Source organism: Acanthopagrus latus, chromosome 10 (assembly GCF_904848185.1).
Source record: "Acanthopagrus latus isolate v.2019 chromosome 10, fAcaLat1.1, whole genome shotgun sequence".
Classification (NCBI taxonomy): domain Eukaryota; kingdom Metazoa; phylum Chordata; class Actinopteri; order Spariformes; family Sparidae; genus Acanthopagrus; species Acanthopagrus latus.
In genome coordinates, this window is record NC_051048.1 from 4,796,926 (window position 1) to 4,816,738 (window position 19,813).

Sequence of the window (19,813 nt, forward strand, 5' to 3'; positions counted from 1 at the left end):
GTTCAGTCCTGTATTTAGAGCTGTCCACTTGCAATGGGATCGCTCTGGACAGATGTTGCTTCCAAATGTGAAAGGTCATGAGCGAGGTCGCATTGGCACGCCTGCCTGTGGGGCACCGAGATGACCTGCGATAACCTCACTTAATTGCCTCCACAGCTTTACTTCCCCCTTTCTAACACATCTACCTCTTATCAGCAAACGTGATTAGTGAGCTGATAATATCCCCGGGAACGTCACAGATTTCATAAATGGACAACTCCTAGGACAAGGTGTGGACGCTGTTTTGGGCAAGCTGCAACACGACAGCGAGCACGATCCTGCAAGAAAGCCTCACGTAACCCTTTTTTGTTGCATAAATGAAACCCAGATGTAACATTAAACTTTACCTTTCTAACCATAAACTGAACCATTAATACAGCCAGAGCTAAAGCGATAAATGCTGTACATCTGCCCATGCCAGAGGGTTAATAATAACCTCTTTGCTCCGTGTGGAGCAAAGGATTCTGGGCCTCCTCTCTGCCACCAGGGTCTAGGTCATGTTTATGTACTTTTTTGCCCTCGACAAGCGTTATCACGGCTGTCAAGTGTTCATTTCTAGTAAATCACCCTTTAGCCCCTGATGTGTTAAGCCTCAAAGTTCAAGTTTACTGCCAGTGTGACCTCAAGTGTGTGCAGGCACACTCGCCCAGGTGCCAGAGTGTTGCCGACGTGTGCTTCTGCAGGTCTTAGGTCAGTCTGGAACAACACCTCTTCCAGCTGCAGTAACAACAGCAAATAAACCCCAAACTGGAGACAAAGGCGGACAAAAGGAGACTAAAATATTCTGATTTCTGACTACTTTGTCTGGCCAAATGCCTTAAAAAAAAAAAAAAAAAAAGTAGAAGAGCGAGGGAGTAAGACAAGATGGTGTGAGTGAATGCTTAAACATTCCTCTCTGGCAGCTCTTATCCACTAAACGCCTCCTGTTGAAGCTGTTGCCACAGCTCAGACTACTCACATCGCAACAGGTGTTTCACCTTTTAAAGTGCTCTCTCATAGAGTTCAGAGACTTTAAAGAGATTCTACAGGGAAGCAGCAGAGGCTGGGATCACATGTCCTACACCTCCCACAATGCAACTCACTCACGTTGGAACTCAGGAGTCAACAACCTCCAACGGGCCTCCAAAGTTCAACTGAACCCTCAAGTAAAAGGATACAACCGTCGCTGCCCACATACTTCTATAGGTCCTTCACGTTGCCGTGGATGTCGAGCGATATAATCGCCTGATGGCGCCGCTCAGAATCCAATCGGTCTCGCGCAGACGGAAACATCAAGTTTTAAAACTTCTCAGCAACTTCACTCATTTCAACCTCCCCTCAAATATGTTCCACCGTCTTTAAAACCTCTAACGTTCATGTCTCGCTTGAACTACTTGCTACACTGCAACACTACCCTCTACGACTACCGGACGTGCTGCTCCGTCAGGAAACGTAACCATCCTTAACCAATTTTATTCATTACAGAATGTGAAAAACACTGATTAGCTGCTTAGAGCGCAGCCAGAAAATGAGTTCACCCTTGAATGATTACAGAACAAGACTCACAAACGCTGTCCACTTCACTTCGCAATGAAGTTTAATGACAACGACGCTTCGGTACCGAAGCGTCGTTGTCATTAAACTTCTTTGCAAAGTGAATGATTTTGTCGGCCTTTGGTCTTCTCCTACGCACCTGTCAATCGTAAGGTGCGCTTCTGGACAGCACTAATGGATCGAGCTGTATAGCACCGTGCCTGGACAAGTCGTACTAGCGGCTGATAAACATTACTAGTGAGGCAGCAGCGCCAAAAATCAAGAAGCCGGTGGGAAAAAAAAAAGGAGGGGGGTAGAACCAGAGAGCAAAAGATGATGGACAATTATGGGAAACAAGAGAAGAGGAGGAATGAGGATTGGGGGAAACACAGAGGAGAGTCAGAGCGGACGAGTATGGAGAGAGGAAAAAAAAAATGACTGAAAGAGAGGATTGAGAGAGGAAAAGGAGGAGAGCGAAAGAGGGACAAGTATGCACATGAAGGAGCGTTTCTTCTGCAGATTAGCAGTAGCTGCAACCCAATACTTTAATATGCTGCTCGACCCCGACAGGCCTGGACTCGAAGTGTGTATCTGTGTGTGTGTGTGTGTCAGCAGTGTGTAGTTTCTTCGAACTACGGCGACAAACTCTTATCGAGCCTGATCTGGTCTAAGAGGCTTCTCATTCCTCCACTCGAGCATGTGTGTTGTCCAGATTTGCCGTGCACGTGAAATGTGACTTCTGGGTGGATGTGCACCAAAGATGGAGACGAAACGCCTCAGAGTTTGTGTGTGTGTAATGGCTAACGCTGGACCTGAAGTCAGGATGGTGATTAATAAGTAACTCAGAGTTTGTTTAAAACCAGATTGGTAAGTAGATTTGGAGGAAAAGGGAAGGTACACAAAGTCTTTCTGATGTGCTTTTGCTAAGAGAGCATTAAATCATCCGTCTGCACAGGAAACTGGCACCAGCTGATAATCTTAATTTCATTGTTCAGTATTTATGCAGGTATAATTCAAACCAAACGCCTCTGCGTCGACCATCTGTCTCCCTTCTCGTCTTTTGCTTTTCTTTTTTCTTTCTTAAAAAAAAAAATCTCCCCCGAGCCAAGAAAAGTTATTGATGCCTGACGGGGTAAGCTCCATGGAAAATCGTACCTCAGGTGATTCTCCACAGACACGTCTGCACTGAATTTCTAACGTCGATTCGTCTGTGTTTAAAACAATGTTCCATCACTCGAGCGTCCAACAGATCGCCAAACCCTCGTCGATGTGGAAACAGGATCTATACAAATCTATGAACTGTTCCCCAATACAGTTCTTAGCTCAGGTTACATATTCCAAAAACCTTCAGCCACACACACAGCCAGACTTTGTCCTCTCTAATGTGAAGTATGTAATGTGAGAATAAGGAAACATGACAGCAAATTAAGGAAACACAACCACAAATAGTAAAACAATCCGGAGATAGAAAAAACAACTACAAATACAGACAAAATGCAACTGCAATTAAGGACGAAACACAACTGCAAATATGGAAAAGACACAGCTGCAAATACAGACGAAACACGACTGTGATTAAGGACAAAAGACAACCGAAAAATATGGACAAAACACAACTGCAAATATGAAAACAAACCAAAATAGGCTAACACAACTGCAAATACGGACAAAACACAACCGCAAATACAGAAAAACATGACTGCAGACATGAAACACAACCACAAAAACCATATACAAGTAGAAATAGAATAGAAATAGATGGTGTTTTGTGCAGGGCCATCTTATTCTTCTCTCGTTTCAGTTATTGTAAGCTAAACTCTGCTCGCTTTAATTACCCTACAGCATGGATCTGATGTACATTAAACTGACGGCGACACTGAGTCATCTGACTGTGATTTACTCACTCTGGGTCCAAACAGGAATCGCTCATTAGCGGTTTTATCGTCGAAAAGCAAGCGGGTAAAGGTTTTATGACAGGTAATGCACCAGTGGCCGACTCGATGCCAGTCACTGATAACCGACCTGTTTGCTGTGGGAGTTTCCTGCCAGACAAATGTTGTGTACAGCTAAAGGAAGCAGTTGACTTCACACACATGAGAAAGAGGAGATTGATATCAACCCTCTATGGCTTGTCGGGGTTCGGTTTCACCAAGACGCGTAGATGAGACCCCTTCCTCTCGCTCTTTTTAATCGATTTCAGCGCACATTTTCTCAACCGAGAACAAAAACAGGATAAAGCTGTTGATACACAACAAACGGGGCATTATAGAGTCGTTCCTCCCCTTACACAGCATGTGTATTTACCTTCTTGTATGTTTGTTTGTGTTTCTTTTCTATATTGTTCTCTCTGGTTCCTCCGCAAAAGCTCTGAACAACTGTGAAACTGTGCGCGCATGTGTCCCGGGCCACACTGAAAAGACGGCGTGTAATCTATTCTGCCTGTTGTTGTGGCTTCTGATTTCCATGTTGCTCGCCGTAATGCACTTTGTGTTTGGGCTCCTTTCACCTTCCCACGACAAGCAGCAGATGTTTCTTAACACACTGCTTCAGCTGATTTCGCCACTGAACTATAGTTAACTGCAAATTCCCCAGACTCCCTTTAAAAATTGGCCAATTTTTGAGATTTGTTGGCCGAGAGGAAATGTAATGAACTTTTTCAAAATAGCTACGACAAAGTCTGAGTAATGTGTGCCTTCTTGTAAATTCTGCATTAAATGCAACACATAAAGTCGTCCCTGTTCTTGTATAATGTCAGCCAATGTCACATTTAGCAGCTGTTGTTACAAACTTACCATTTACACTAAATTTATAAAAGAAGACAAAAATTAATTGACAAAAACTTAAAAAAACAGTAAACAGTAACCAATATAGACTCCCTTTAAAAATCAGGCAATTTAGTGAGTTCCCGACTTTGGAGAAACTTTATAAACTCTGTGAACCGACGTCAGTGACAAAGTCTTGATTATTTGTTTATTTATTTTTTGTGAATTTGGCATTTATGCAAAACATTACGTTGTTTCTTTCAGTCAGTGTGGGAACATTTAGCAGCTGTTGGAACAAACAGTTTCAACTGATTTCATCATTTACACTGAATTTATGAAGGAGGAATACATTTAATTAAGAGCAAATGGCAAATTTAAGAGGTCCCCAGACTCCATTTAAAAAATGTGCAATTTTCCAAGTTGTTGAGTTAAGAGAAACTTTATAAACATTGTGCAACACTGTTATAACAAAAACTGGTATATTTGGACCTCCTCGTGAATTCGGCATATGTTAAACATGAAGATATTTATTTTTCTTAAATACATCATGTGTGTTTTTCCCTGCGATGTTCGTGTATATTTCCATATAGAGCAGGGAAGTGAGATCTCTGGTGACTCATGAGGCATGTGGAGATGCATCATAACAGCAAGCCGGGAACTGATTCACTCAGATGCAAGTTAATCCCAGGTTTAAACATGCTCTTAGTGTCGCTCTCGCGCTTTTCTTTTACCCTTAATCTCTTTCACAACATGGTTTTTACTCCTTAGGAGACAAACAGCATGAAACTAGGGCAGGGGTGGGGTTGTTTTACAGCCTCAGTCTTGTGTTCGTTGGACTCTCAGTGTTTTAAGTTTCGTTTCACACAAACATATACTAATACCAGTATCAATAACTGTACGAGTACGTCATTATAAAGGCATCTCATACCTTATGCTCTCTGGTATACTGCAATACAGAACTCCAAAGTGAGGTACTTCAGGAGATCATCTGTTCCAACCTTTATGTTCTCAGTTAAACTGTGTGATATGTGAACAATCATAGATGTTGATTGAAAAAAAAAAAAAGTCATATACTACTTTTGATCATTTGCTGAAATAGCTTCTGCATTTTATGTCAGACACTTTCGCAATGGAGTGAATGTTGTGATTGGCACGAAAACACCCTGGGTGTTTTTCATCATCTCAGCAAGAACTTTGACCAACTTTCAGATGGTGCTGACACACCACGTGTTACTGCAATGACGTGTGAGACGAAACAAAAGCTTTTACATGCTTTTAGTGCAGGAACAACAAATTACTACTGCATGTGAAGGAAGGTAAGTTAGAGAACTGTCCGGGCCTGCCGATGTTTGATTGGCTGAATCAGAAAGAGAGAAGCTGTGGTTTGTCCAGCCCAGTCGCTCAGATGAAATGTTGACATTAATGTTTCTGCAAACACTGATTCTGATCTGGACACGTCATTGGCAATGTGAAATTATGAAGGGGTTTTATGTGCCTAAGCCCGACCAGAGGGTAAACACAATGCTGTCACACGATAAACTAGAAATCGAACCTTAAGAAACGCAAAGTTTTAGTGTGCCAGTGTTATTTTTTTTTGCAGAAATGTACATTACATAATTTTATTCTGCTGATCAAATGTTTTTTTGTCTCTGAGAGAGTTGTTCTGTCCACATTGCAGCAGTTTAGTTCATTTGTAGCTTTACCTAAGTTTTGTCCCTGTTGTGTGCAAGTGTATTTTCTTGAAACTGTCTTTTAAGGCTTGTTTCATTTTGACACCAGTAAGTTTGCATGTAGATGAGATAGTTGCAGTTTGAGCTGAAAGTGTTACGACACAATAAAAAACAAAAAACAAAAACCTGACTCATCTGCAATCTATCTTCCGTGAAGTTGCCGTAGCTTTCTCTGTTCTGATGACTCCACCCATTTGCTGCATCTGGCAGATCAAAACAAACGCTTAGATTCAGTTTGGCCCTGACTCGCCTGTGTGTGGTTCACACTTAATCATCTCCACAGACCACAACTTCCTCTGACGACAAAATACAAAGCCGTGCATTTTACAAAAAAACAATCTGCAGAGTCTTTCCAAACATGCAAGGTGGAGAGACTCAAACGCTTCATGTTTAGACTGTCAAAACGAGCCCATTCATCAAACATGCAGCGAGGTTTCAGCGCGATGACTTCATGGGAGTCGTGTGTTTATTCTGTTATCTCACAGACGTGTTTATGCCGACTCTTCCATTTTATTTTTCATGCTGACAGCAGAGGCAGACTGCGGTCCTGGAGGTCTGTGCACATCTATGGACTCACTATAAATAAAAGAGATAAAAAAAAAAAAGAAAGAAAAAAAAAAGGCAGAGCTGAGGAGACAGTGTGATCAGGAGATGATGTTGGACAACAATTTGAGGATTCACAGAAACTCCTCCTGCAGTCAGTGATGTTCATTTCACAGATGGAACTATAATCAACAAAAACGCCCTTGATGGTCGGAATGAATCCACGTCTTCATCAGATGTGACAAAAATTGTCACATTTCCCGGTTGCAGCAGAGCCTGCAGGAACAGCGACAATGTCGGGCCTGTTCGTGCCAATAGATCTACTGTTGAGTTCTTAAAAAGCTAGAAGCCACATTGTGATATTATCACAATGTTTGGTCTATAAATGCTCCCTGTACTAATACGTAGAGGCCGGACTTGCTTGGGTTTACTGGAGTAGTGCTGCCTGATTTAACCTGAAACTACAGAAAATCAAAGATGCTGATACAAAAAAAAAAAATCATTGCATTTTTTTTAGATTTGTGACAAAACACAGTGTACAGTGATACAATATTTGATTGTATGACGAAACAGGACACCACAATAACATAGTGAGGGATGACATACAACCCAAAAATGGATATGTTATGTTAAGGAATAAGTTCCACTCTGCACACTTGTGGCAGGACAGAGGAAACTCATGTGCTTTCAACCAGTTAAGAAATAATAAAACCTAACCTGATGTAAATCACTCAGGTACAAGCTTCACTTGGTGCACTTGCACCATGCGCCACAGATCTTCTAAACTGGGCCCACAGTCTCCAACATTATTCACTAAGGGGACAATCCACGTTAGTAAGTCAGATTTGTACCATTTACACTTGTCAAACAATGCCTACTTTGTGGATCAGTTTATCTTTCGGCAGAGGAGGGTTGGATAAAAGTGGAAGGTGCCCAAGTTCATCAAAGTAAGACAATCCAAAAAAAGTGAATGCACATCTACTCCCCTTACAAGCAGATCCAGTTATCGCAGTGACTCTGACATACTGACTGGTGTTGATGCAAAGCTGCCATTTTAAACGCTGCTGCGACTGGTGGTCATCCAAATGTCTTCTGTTTTGTTAACCAGATCATGATGAAACTCATATTCCCCACTGCATACTTAAGAAAAACTGAAACCTAACCAGGCCTTAATTCAGTGTTATTTCCCCTTTAGTAGTCGTGAGCTGAGAGTTTTGCAATCTGCTGATGTTTGTTATCATTCACACATGCATCATCAAGTTTATTCACCCACTGGCTGCGGTTTACCCTCTCGTTAACCCTGCACATTCAAATTTACTTGTTTTTTCGCTCTTTTTCTGTATTTGTTCTCTCATGACAACACCGAGCTGGAATTTTTAGGGCTGGTGGGAAATTGATTGGTGCATCCGTGCATCGCTTACTGAAGCAGGGAAGTGTTATCGCGTTTTATGGCCGAGTAAAGTAATCAAGTTAAGCACAGGTGCTTGAGGAATGCTGACTGTGAGCTTCATCATATGAGTTTGGATAAACCCCTGGGAATGTGCTGTATATGGACTTAAAGATGATATATTTCCAACGGACGTGAGCATTCTGCTTTGGGGAACTTCCCCACAGATAACTAGAATTTTAATACATATATCGTGAGAGCACTGAAGCTTTCTTGTGCTAAAGAAGCTGAAGAAACTTGAGTATCTCGGTGAAGGAGTCGGGATGTAGTGAGGATGGAGGGACTTTCAGGGGTCGCTGGACAGGAACTCGGCCTGAGCGGTGAACGAGGAGAGGGAGGGTGGTCGACGCCAGACACAGAGGCCTTTTGTGTTTGTGTATCAGCTGGAAATCACTAACAGCACTGCAGCCCTCCACCCCTCCTGTATGTGTGTGTATACACAGCACGTCAGTGACTGACATTTGCTTTTGAATAGCCAACTGTAGAGCAGAATGAGATAAGAAAGTGCTGCCCCAGATCAGACCAAGTGTCCGTCACTCGGAATAACAAAGGAGTTGCGTCATTCCCCACTTCATCGTTATCCGAGAGACAGATGACCTACTTTTGATCAGCCTTGATTTATGATCACCTATATGTGGAGTCTGTTCACCGTGGGAGACTCATGCATACCCACTTTTTGCAGACTGAAACCATTCACTTCACCTTGTCCAAGCTTAAATTCAAAGCAGACACAAGTTTACATCACAGTGTCACTGTAGTCTTGTGAATTAATGGACTCTCTTATTCTCAACAGCATCCAATGGAAACACCCAAGCTAACACTTGCTGCCAGTTGCGGGGGTTGTGTTCACTGTGTTGCTGAGAAGACTCGTGTGATAGTCCCCCTCCCTCTCCTGGTATTCAAATTTCAACATTTTCTGCGAGTTCAAAGTTCAAAATTTCTGGCGTGTTTCAAACGTGCAGCCCTGCAGCGTGCAGAAATGTGTCACAAAGTGTCAAAAAGCATTGAGCTAGCCTACATGTGTCAGTACATTACTCTTGTTTGCTTCCACTCTGGACTCTTGTTCACCCCTGATGGTTGCTCGGTGCCTTTATCTGACCCACTGTAGTCTGTACATGTTACCCACAGCGATGTGCTGGATCCAAAAACTGGTGCCACACCCTCGCAATGTGTCTCCGCAGCTTAAAATAGTCCCCAGTAAACACCGAGGAACTGGAATAACAAATAGTTTCTTGTTAGATTAGTTTAAATTAGCAAGAAAAAGTGAACTACACCAGCCACACTTTTCCCTGAAGCGCACCACATGCGGTTGGAGTAACATGACTTTAATGAAATAGTAAACGTACTGTAAGGGCAAATGTGATAAAGCGGCAGCTGTTCTGAAGCCCTGTTGTGTGTTGATCTTCGGTGGTGATGGGGATGTACGTCAGTAGCAGCTGCCATTAAGTGGCCCCACTGTTAAAAAAATTGGGCCTTCAAAGAACCGGAGAAAGAAAACACTATTATCTTTGTGTGCATCACACAGTCAAACCAGTGTCAGAGAGTTTGGGTCGACGAGTAACACTCGTCACTTCAAAAATAAGCGTTGCCAATTGTTCATTGATCTGCCGCTCGGCTCTTGCATGGGCTCATTGATTTCCTGTTGGATCAGTTATCTAAGGAGCGTTTTATTAGGAAAGTCCCACCTGATAAACTCATGAGATCTTCTGCGTACGCCCATGAGAGCTTTGAAAACATGAGGGAGGATTAAGCGTCTCTTTGTGTGTCCGGGGTCACCTCAGTGCAATTTATCAAACTTTTGATGTGTTGATGATTTGATCAAGTACAGAAAGCACTCCACTAAAATGAAGGCTTCTGTTTCCAAACGCCATCCTTTGGTACTGAGCTCAAGCGGAGTCGTTTGACTCTGAAGATCGATCCAACGCTGAATCGCACAGGGGCGGTGTTTTCTGAATGTTAACTCTTGAAAAGCCTGCAGCGTGTCGGTCCACACCCCGACCCTGTGATGTAAAAACAGCTGTTTTGCATCAGCGGTCAAAAGCTCAATATCTGATATGACATCAGTGCTTCGACTTGGAGGAGATTTAGAGATATGGCAACAACAATACGTCCGTGTTAGACAAAGAGAGGCCAGTTGGCCTGCTTTACATAAGCTACTACAGAGACCGACCTTTGGAAATAACATGCTGCAGTAGATTGTCAGAAAGAATATAATGTCTTGGGATACGTTCAGTATTCAGGTCCAGTTACCAGCTTTTTCAGGGACTTTCAGCCATATCAGATGATCTTCCTCTACAAATGCTTGCTAGTCGTGGATACGAGTCTGTTGACACGTGAGCTGTTATATCTTGGTCCAAAGTTCATCCTTGAGAGTAAAGACAGTAGCTGATGCAGGTTGAAGACAGTGTGTTATGGTTGAATGCTCCAGAGAAAATCTAGTAAGTGGACCTTGACTTATAAAGGTACTCTTTTCCAATTAGCTCACGTGCCTATATATTCAACTTCGACGTTTCTTATCTGTCATTAATGCCTAAAAACACAACTCTCAGCGACCTGGAGACAAAATTGCAATCGTGGTGATGCAGACGAGTCCCTTTAGTAAATCCGCAGATCTCACAGTGGGCATGTCTCGGGTTTCAGTTGCCATTACTGATCCTCGTCTAAGCTCGGCCTCCCTAAAAAGGAAAGGTAAATCCCTTCTTCTGTGCTTGGGAATGCTGTTCACCCCTGCGACCTGAACTGGAGGAAGTCAAAACATTCTTCACGTGTCGCTATTAGCAAATGCAGTCGGTTACTAAAGGGAACGGTGAGTCCCTGGAGAGCGGAGACATTCGAGCGAGCGGTAATAGAAATTCCTGCAGCGTATGTGCCGACTCGGGCCGTGTCTCCCAGCGTTATCCATCAGTGTAACTGGAAGCTTGAGGGCTGATGTGTTGGCAGTTCATTTTAGCAGGTGCAGATGTTGCGGTGCTGTGTTTTCACTGGAGAACAGTGTGGGGTAGGAGAGGGGAGGAAAAAGTTTCTCCTGCTCTGTGCTGAGCATGTAAGACCTGGATGCCTGAGCTTAGTACGCATGCCAACCTAAATCCTCCCCACCGCTGTTCCTCTCAAGCCTCCTCTTCCCCTCCTCCGCTCCTGCTGCTCGGCAGCCTTTTCCCGCTTCCTCGCAGCTTTGATTTTCACTCTTTAAATTACTCGTGCAATGCAAGCGTGAAAGCAAGAGAATACAATTAATTCTACATGTGCAAGAAACGAATGAAGTCCCTCGCTGAACCTGATCCTATGTGGACGATCGAAGGCCGGAGGAGCCGACGTCTCTGGAGAGGGGAGACCGTGAATACCAAAATAAGGAGATGGAAACTCCAGGAGAGCACAGCTTTACCGTCTTCCCTTTCCTGTTTCTCTTTGCTTCCTTGAGCCCCCATGCTGGTTGTTTTCCCAGATCCACCCTATAACCCTCAAAGTGTTTGTCCTTTACATCACTGCTGACCATTTTGCAATACATCCCATGTTTCTTACGTTGATTTCTCACCCTGCAGGAAGTCATAAAGTCAGTCTGTTACCTGAAATGGCCCACAATTACATTGTTTTCTTGTATGAAGGTAAAGAGGAACCCTTTTCCCAGCTGGCAAACTGGTTCAGTGATTGTTTTCAGTGTAGCGGTTTTTAACCCTAACCCTTAAAAGTAATACAATTATTGTCTTGCTTACAGGTGCAGTGTGTAAAAAGATGTCCGCGATTTGTGTTAGCATGCTAACCAGCTAGCCCTGGGTCTGAAAACCTTCTTTTCCCAGTGTGGCCCAACGCGCCTGGGAAAGCGGTATGAACACCAACGCACCTGCCGGCTAACTGAGCTAACAGGCTAACAGAAGCTACAGTCATGGATGTATGAAACGCATGCAGTTAGCAGCAGTTAGCAGCTAGGAGCATGAATCATGGTGGCCAATTCTTACATATCGCACCTTTTCACCAGTTTAAGTGAAAAATATCATTTCAGAATCTTTGTATAAGTTTGTCAGATCCCCTTTACTGTAATGGCAGCATGCACTCAAGCTGGCATGGACTCCACAAGTTTGTGTAATGTTTAATGTGACCAAATATCATCAAGGTGTCCCGACTGTCATGGACTTTACTTCACAAACCCCACTGGACATTTCTGGGGGCATTTATTGTATAATCTCATTCCCTCACTGTTTGACCCTTCTATCTTTATATTACTTTTTCTTTTCTTGCTGCATCACTCTCTTTTTCCAGCGTGTCTTCCAGCCCTTTTTTTTTTTTCCAAACAGAAGCTAACACGAGGCCTCTTCAGGTTTGCATCTGCAAATTTATGTGAATCTCTCTCCCTGTTTCCTGGTCAGTGTTTATTGAGCTGAGCTGAGATGAAAGAACGGGAACAAAAAGCAGTTCCAGAGTCCATTGCTTTAAACATTTATGTTCATTTTTTATGACACTGGCTGAGTATCATCTATATCATAAAAGTCACATCAAGTTATTCGCAGTTCGTCTTCCGGGTTTGAGTCTCACCAGGAGCAGTGGATTCACACAACTCGATAAAAAATGTGATCTCTTTCTTCAAGTCTGCTCTTGTGATTTGTTAGTAATGAGCCACAACAAACAAAACCACCAGTGTGCTCTTTTTAAATGATCGATTTAATTAGAAGTCATTATTTTCGAATATAAACATTTCCTTGCCCCAGTGAGATGTAGTTCGACCAGAACCATGTTTTTCTTCCCCTCTTTTCCCTCAACACACTGACGTATAATCAAAACCTCATTGTGATTGTTAGTTTCAATCTTGTTCCTCTGCAGCAGCACCTTTATATTCCCCTCTTTTCCTCCCCCATCTCTCATCTCTCTCTTTTTCATTTGTTCCGGTCCAGCTGGGTTTCTTAATAGCTTTTCTCCTCCCCTTTTCTTTTTCCTCCCCCGTACACTGTTTCCATTATTTGCCTCTGAGCTGGAGGTCTTTCGGTATCCTCCCATCGATCTCTCCCGTCTACATCCTCATCATCTCGGGCTGCCGTCATTATCTTCCTCTCGCGCACATATTTGTCACGTCATCATCATCACTCACTGATCCCATTAAATAAAGTTTCTACGCATGTGTGCCCCGCGCCCCCACGGAGGAATCTACACATGCCGGGCCAAAAACATTTTATAATGATTTCCAGGTGATAAACTGCAGCCAAAACTGGGATAATGCTCCTCTTTCTATTATTGCCGTTGCACTGTTTTTCTCTCCAGCTCATTCCTCAAATTCGGCCGCTCTCTAACTCACCACTTGTCGTTTCGTTATATAAAGGACACAAGGCCGAGCTCGCATCCAAAACCGCGTGGTTTATCAGTGAACCAAATCCAAGCATCTGTTCCGCTGAACGCGTTATTGAGGTTTTCTGCACATCAGATATTTCAAAACTTCGTCCAAACACAGTGATGAATTTGTTACGAAACCGGTCTTGATTCCATCTGCATTCTCCTTCTCTGAGGAAGTGCAAAGAGTCAAAAATAGTACAATTTGTTGGAAGGGAGCGCTGGAGCTTTCAGCTTTTTCGTGGCTGATTTGCAGCGAGGAGCTTCCTCCAAGCACCTGTCGTCTCGACAGCTGGGATGCCTTCCCGACACCAGCGAGCTGCAGCAACAATTGGCTTCAGTCAGACTTGGGCTGAATTTGTCCTCAGGAATGTTGCTTCTGTTCATCTACTGACCCCCTGCTAACCTGCTACAACACAGACTACTAAGAGAATATATTTATTTGCCATCTTGCCAACAGTTTGATGGAAAAAATCAGTCCAACTCTTTAATCTGTCCGTTGACATATTAAACTAGAGCAAGGAGGGTGTTGGTCAGTCTTTCAGGTTCACAAAGGTCACAACCAGTTTCTTTAAAAGCTAATCTATCGGTATTGTTCGGAAAACCCAGACGATCGTTTTACGAACCAAGTGTTTGTTTCCAAGCCAACATACAGTACCAACCTACCAGGCTGCCCAGATAAGTAAAAGTGCCACAACTTGGGAAATGGTGCAGCCAACTCAATGTGTTTTATTTAGACATCAGAAGCGTCTTTAAGGATTCCAAAATACCTTCAAACAGTTCAGAAATATGCTCTGAGTGTGTCTAGCATCACTGATTGATTATCTTTTAGAGACGCTGGCGGAGGCACAAAACTTGGGCTCTGCTGCCAACAAATCTTGTATATGGTCAAGACCAGACAATGAGAACGACTGAGCTAGCTGATGTGTCTCACGGTGGTGCAGCAACAGGATCAGTCCCTTTTCTGGGACGTGACTATGAGGTCAGTAAGGAAGCCAGACGCCTCAGGCAACAAGGCTGCCAAGCCGGTGACCCCAGTTCAAGTCTGTGTTTCAACATTTGTCAGCGCGATCCCACTGGACAATTTCCAGCCGTTTTTTGTGGCAATTAATGGATACATTTGGTGGGAAGTTGGGACACTTCTAGGTGCGTTTGTGGCGACAATAAAGTAGTATTTCTGATGGCAAGGCGGAACATTTCCATCCATGTTTGTGGCAACTTGAGTCTTCTTAGAGTTTTAGGCAGTAAATGCTGGTTTTAGTTTGAGAGTTTAAAGGAAATGAAAGAAAAGAAGCACTGAGGGAACGATGGCTTTGAATGTTACACAGGTTTTCCACAGATAATCATCATACTACCGGTGTAATTTAAACTGTGTAATTGCTCTCCAGCCTCAGTATTACTCAGAAACAGTCTACATAGATCGTCTACACAGATCTCCTGTACTGTCACTGAAGCATTTTACACGGAAAGAGATGGCGCCTACTTGGTCTGCGAGCTCGATATAACCGCTATTTTGTCTTTTTCGACCCTTTTTTGAAAAGCATGAAACCAGTGACATGTTGTTCCTTTATAGAAAATCAGGAGGACATGAGGAAAATACAAGTGAACAGCTGCGAAGCACCGTTGGCAACCATGACGCTCTACTAGAGCCGACAGGGTGGGGAAAGGTCGAAAACCGAAAAAGTGCTGACGTGGAAATGATTGGGATTCGGATAAGCTCGCATGTGTGAATGTTTGGAAAATAATAATAAGACTATTTGGATGTGCGTGGAAAAACAAGACGTTCCTGACGAGCGCGGAGGCGTGAAGCAGCAGCCGATCGTATCGCACAAGCCGAGCAGAGAGACTGAGAGAGGGGTGAAGAGTTGATGAGGAAAAAAAAAGAAGAAGAAGAAGAAGATGATTTGGGAGATAAAATAAGCCAGAAAAAGAAAAAGAAACAAAGAGGAAAAGAGATGCTTAAACAAAGACAGACGTGTGTGTGTGTGTGTGTGTGTGTGTGTGTAGGAAATGAGGGGGCTGAAAATCCACGGCTGTAAGCGTCCAGACATTCAGACTTAAGTGGGAAAAGTCCTCTTGGCTATGTCTGCGAGGAGATGACTTGTATCAATGGAGCGACTCAGTGGGCTGAATGAGTGTGTGTGTGTGTGTGTGTGTGTGTGTGTGTGGGTGTGTGTGTGTGTGTGAGAGCGACCGGCCGATTGTCGAACCACAGCTTGCTAATTTCATGCTGATTCAACACACACGCACACTGAAGAGATTAAAATGTGTGTCAGTGTGTTTACTTCCTGCTGGAGTGTATGGATACGAGTCATGTGGACTCTTGTGTTTTGTAGCCACACATAAAATACAAAAAAAAAAATACAAATAAATACCGCACATAAATAAATATCAACTGAGGTCCATTTTTATTTATAGGCTACAGCTCGGGATCACAGTTTTGCCTCGTGGGGCTTTTTTTTGGTCTGTACGACTGCACGTCTCTTTAAATGTTAAATGCAATGTGGGAATTGAACTCCCGTCTTGCTGCAAAACAAAGATAGTAAAAATCAGTTTGATTGGATTTCACCCATCGATGCCAAGTAATGCCAGGTGTTAATAAAACCTGAACTCAACTTGAAGACGTCATGTTCAGCAGCAGCCAGAACACAGATACGCCATATTTTCACCAACGACTGCTCAAATTGAAAAAACAAAAACAAACCGACACACGCACGCAGGCGTTTTACATAACAGGAAGTCGATTAATTCTGTTTGGCATGTTGATTTGGCTCGACGCGGTCAGTTGCTGGAGCTGACACGGAGCTCATGGAGGCAATTTAGGTACTTCCTGGGTTTGTATGGAAATGATCTTGGATTCACAGCTCAGTCAAATCTGAACATTAGGTACAGCGAAATCTGTTAATTTACCAGTTATTTCCATGATTATTTGATAGTCTATGAAATGCTCATCACAGTTTCCCAGAGCTCAAAATTACATATTAAGATTGCTTTGATCTACAGTCCAAAAACCCAAAGACTCGTCAAATACTATCAATATGACGACAAAAGCAGTGAATGCTAACAAAACAGCAAATGTTTGACTTTTTTTTGCTTTAAAACTGACTTAAACCAGGAGTCTGAAGGGTTTCCTGGTCAACTCAACTCATGGGAGACGATGGCGGTTTATAGTGCCATCTATAAACGCTGCAGTGGAGTTGTGGAAAAGTCAGTGTTAGCCATGTTAGCTTCCATCCTTTGTCTTTAAAACCGCTCATCCTCTGCAGGGTCACGGGGAGGCTGGAGCCAGTCCCAGCCGACACTGTAAGAGCTAGTCCATCACAGGCTGGAAAACCATTCCTGCTCACTTTTACACCTACAGGGAATTGATTGGAATACCAAGTTGTTTATGCGCCTTGAACCAACCAGACCATGAGCACGTTTCAGCACGTCCCTGGTTTGCACAACGCCAGCAGTTCGTTCTGGCGATGGGGTCGGTGATGCAGACAGCAGTTGCTCAAGACACGTCTACTTGTAGCACTTGAGTTCGAATCTGTCTATCCAGCCACCTGTGTGTGGGCGCCCACACTTATTTAAACAGTATTTGACATAAGTCTGGCACAGCTTCAGCAAGCAGCGGTTTTACAGATAAATCCAATAAAAGGTCAAACAGGTTCAATCAAACGGCATGCAAGCACACGCAGCCAGAAGTGAGTTAGCAAATCAGTGTGAGCTGGAAAACAACCTGGGGCGCAAAACAGTCTCAGGTTCAGACTCATGTAAACACAACACAAGCGGAGACATGTAAACTTATAACAAAACGGGCTCAGAGGAGTTTACGCTCTGAAGGCTGACACCAGTTCTAATCAATTACGGGATGGTTTTATGATTGAATGTCACGTTTGGACTCATATCGGCACCATCACGTCTCTCCGCAAATACAAAGAAAACAAACCGAACACTCGGCTCACAAGCGTTCAGATCCCCACAGCGGACGTTGGCTCTCGTGACGACACTCAGCCGTCAGGCAGAAAACGAGTCGAGCAGCCGGCTGAGGCGCGACGTCAGCGCCAACGCTGTCGGGTGCAAACTGACAGGGACAAACGAGGCGTTTCGCTCGTAGCTTGCTCATTTTTCCAGCAGCTCTCGTTTTACTCAATCCGTCATACTCCAGTTTCCAAGACAGGTCGGCGTTTATATGATTAATGCTGCTCACTGCCTTATTAAATGTTTTATGGTTGAGATGATTGAGCAGATGAACACTGGCCATGGAGTTAATAACGGTAAAGTGGGAACCATTATTGGTTTTATTGATTCTGACTCTCTATATGACTCTGTAATAGTCGTATTATTATCAAAAACAGGGCATCCACTGGTTTTAATAATAACAAATGGAGCCCGCCTCTAATGAATCCCTTAAAACTGTCGCGGTTACGTCCAAAAGGCTCTCATTACGCTCTTCAGTTTAATAATGTGAGCTGTTTGTTTGAGGTGAACTGTCCAACTCTCAGCGAGCAGTGTTGTTGCTGTTGGTGGAAAGACAAAAAGTCCTTCCCAATCGATCTCCTCGCTTTGCTTAATCGAAGACACGTGTCCATTTGTATAATCTGATCAGTGTTGCTCCTCAGCTGCAGGTTTTTCTCCATTGCAATGACAAATATGTCCAATTAGTCGCACCCAGAGGTTCACGTTCTGCATCGCTCGCCCCACAGATGTTCCCCCCCCCGCTCAGTGTTACCGGGCAGATTCCTTCACGCTGAAACCTCCAGCCACCATCTGCTCCATATAACGCCGGGAGGGGGTCGGCAGAGACGGCCAAGCACCCAACGAAAATCTGCAAATGAAACTCCGGAATGTTTTGGTCTTACCTTGGAGATGTATGCTTTGATGCCTTCGGCCAGCTTGATGCACGGCTCGCCAAAGAGCTGGGCCAGCTGGTCGGGGATGTCCTGGTCCTTATCCAGAGCATTCAGTAAACTGAGACACTTGAGCTCCTCCGTGACGCCCTGGCTACGCACCTGCGGAGAAAACACATGAGAAAAGAAAGAATTACCAAGGGGTTAAAAGAAAAAGCTTGATTTGTACTGCCTCGTAGCACAAAAATCAACCACCATCTCTGGAGGATATTTCCAGTGATGGTGATCAGTAAGCGTGACTTAATTCTTCTGACAGGCGCTGGAGCTTTATGGCTCTTTGTTTGGGGCCGCAGGCTCCGAAACCCTCAGTGTGGAGCTTCAGATGTAGCACTGCCAGGAAATAACATATGCACTGAGCGAGAAAAGTACTCTATAGGCTTCCTCGTCAACTACAATGCAGCCTGTGTTCGGCCCTGACGAGTGTTCACAGCCGGAACAGAACAGTCTTGATATTAACTCCCATCTCTGAACTCGCTGGCGCCCCACGCTCACGGAGCATTCACAGAGATTTCTGTAATCAATTTTGCATTGTTATGGTGAAGCTCAAGGGTGCTTGTGGTTCGGTCCGCCTCATGAGGACGCAGAGAGACGTGAGACGTGGATGTATTATTTAGAACAGGATGCCAGATGCAAAGATGGCGACCGTGCAGTCCAAAGAGAGCTGCAATCGCCTGGTGCGTACGGCGGCTTCTGGGTTTAACTTCCTGAGTGTGCAGCCTACTTAATGTACGTGGTGGTGTTTGGCCCCGCCCATGAGTTCCTGCTCAACCTATAGACTTTACACTGTGAGGATTTGCAGTTTGAGGTGTCCTGTCAACAGTCTTGCTTTGTCCCTTTTGTAATGACTGATTTTTGGGGCACCTCTGTGCCGCTATTGGGTAGCATCACTTATGGATCGATGTCATCCCTATGTTCCCACATTTCTAGGACATTTTCTTGTGTTCCTATATTTCCCTTCAGTTTAAGCCCTATCCTCCCACAAGATTTTTTGGGCTAGGGTTAGGGTTAGGGGTGTAATTGGCTACCAAATTGGGAGAAAGGGGGATAAAATCTGTGTCCCAGTTCAAACGTACAGAAGCATTGTGACTAGACGAGTCGTACTAGCGGTTTCAAAATCCTTTCCGCTTGGAGAGACAGCAACAACATCTGTGCTAGCAAGCTAATCGCTGACAATGTCAAGTGAGCTACCCTAACCCCAACTCGGCAGGAGATGGTGGTACCACCCCTAGTGCTACCAAGCTAACAGGTGTAATTTCTATGTTAGCCCGACCTTGGCCCTTGTTTGCAGGAAACATCGTCGATGCATCCTTGGATTCTCCTACCCAAGATGACTGTGATCTTGTCCTTTAGCATGACGATCACCATCTTCCACAACTGCCACTGAACTGTGGAGATAGACACTGCTACTATATTCATTTACAACATCTCTGTCTACAGGTATACTTACAATATGCCCTATTCATATAGTAGAGGAAGGCTGTACTTCTTTAACGTCTTTGGATTGGAACACTTGCCATCCAGGTTTTAAGTTCAATAAGTGCTAATATTCATCATGAAAGAATCATTCTGCTC

At 43.9% G+C, this 19,813-nt stretch overlaps 1 protein-coding gene across 1 annotated transcript in view; it reads right to left on the reverse strand.

Moving 5' to 3' along the window:
* Positions 1-19,813, reverse strand: part of tnfsf10l (TNF superfamily member 10, like) — a 59,006-nt gene that overhangs the window by 11,321 nt on the left and 27,872 nt on the right. The window contains exon 2 of the mRNA XM_037111045.1: positions 18,194-18,343. Coding sequence (XP_036966940.1) covers positions 18,194-18,343 — 150 coding nt within the window. The remainder of the gene's footprint in view (positions 1-18,193; positions 18,344-19,813) is intronic.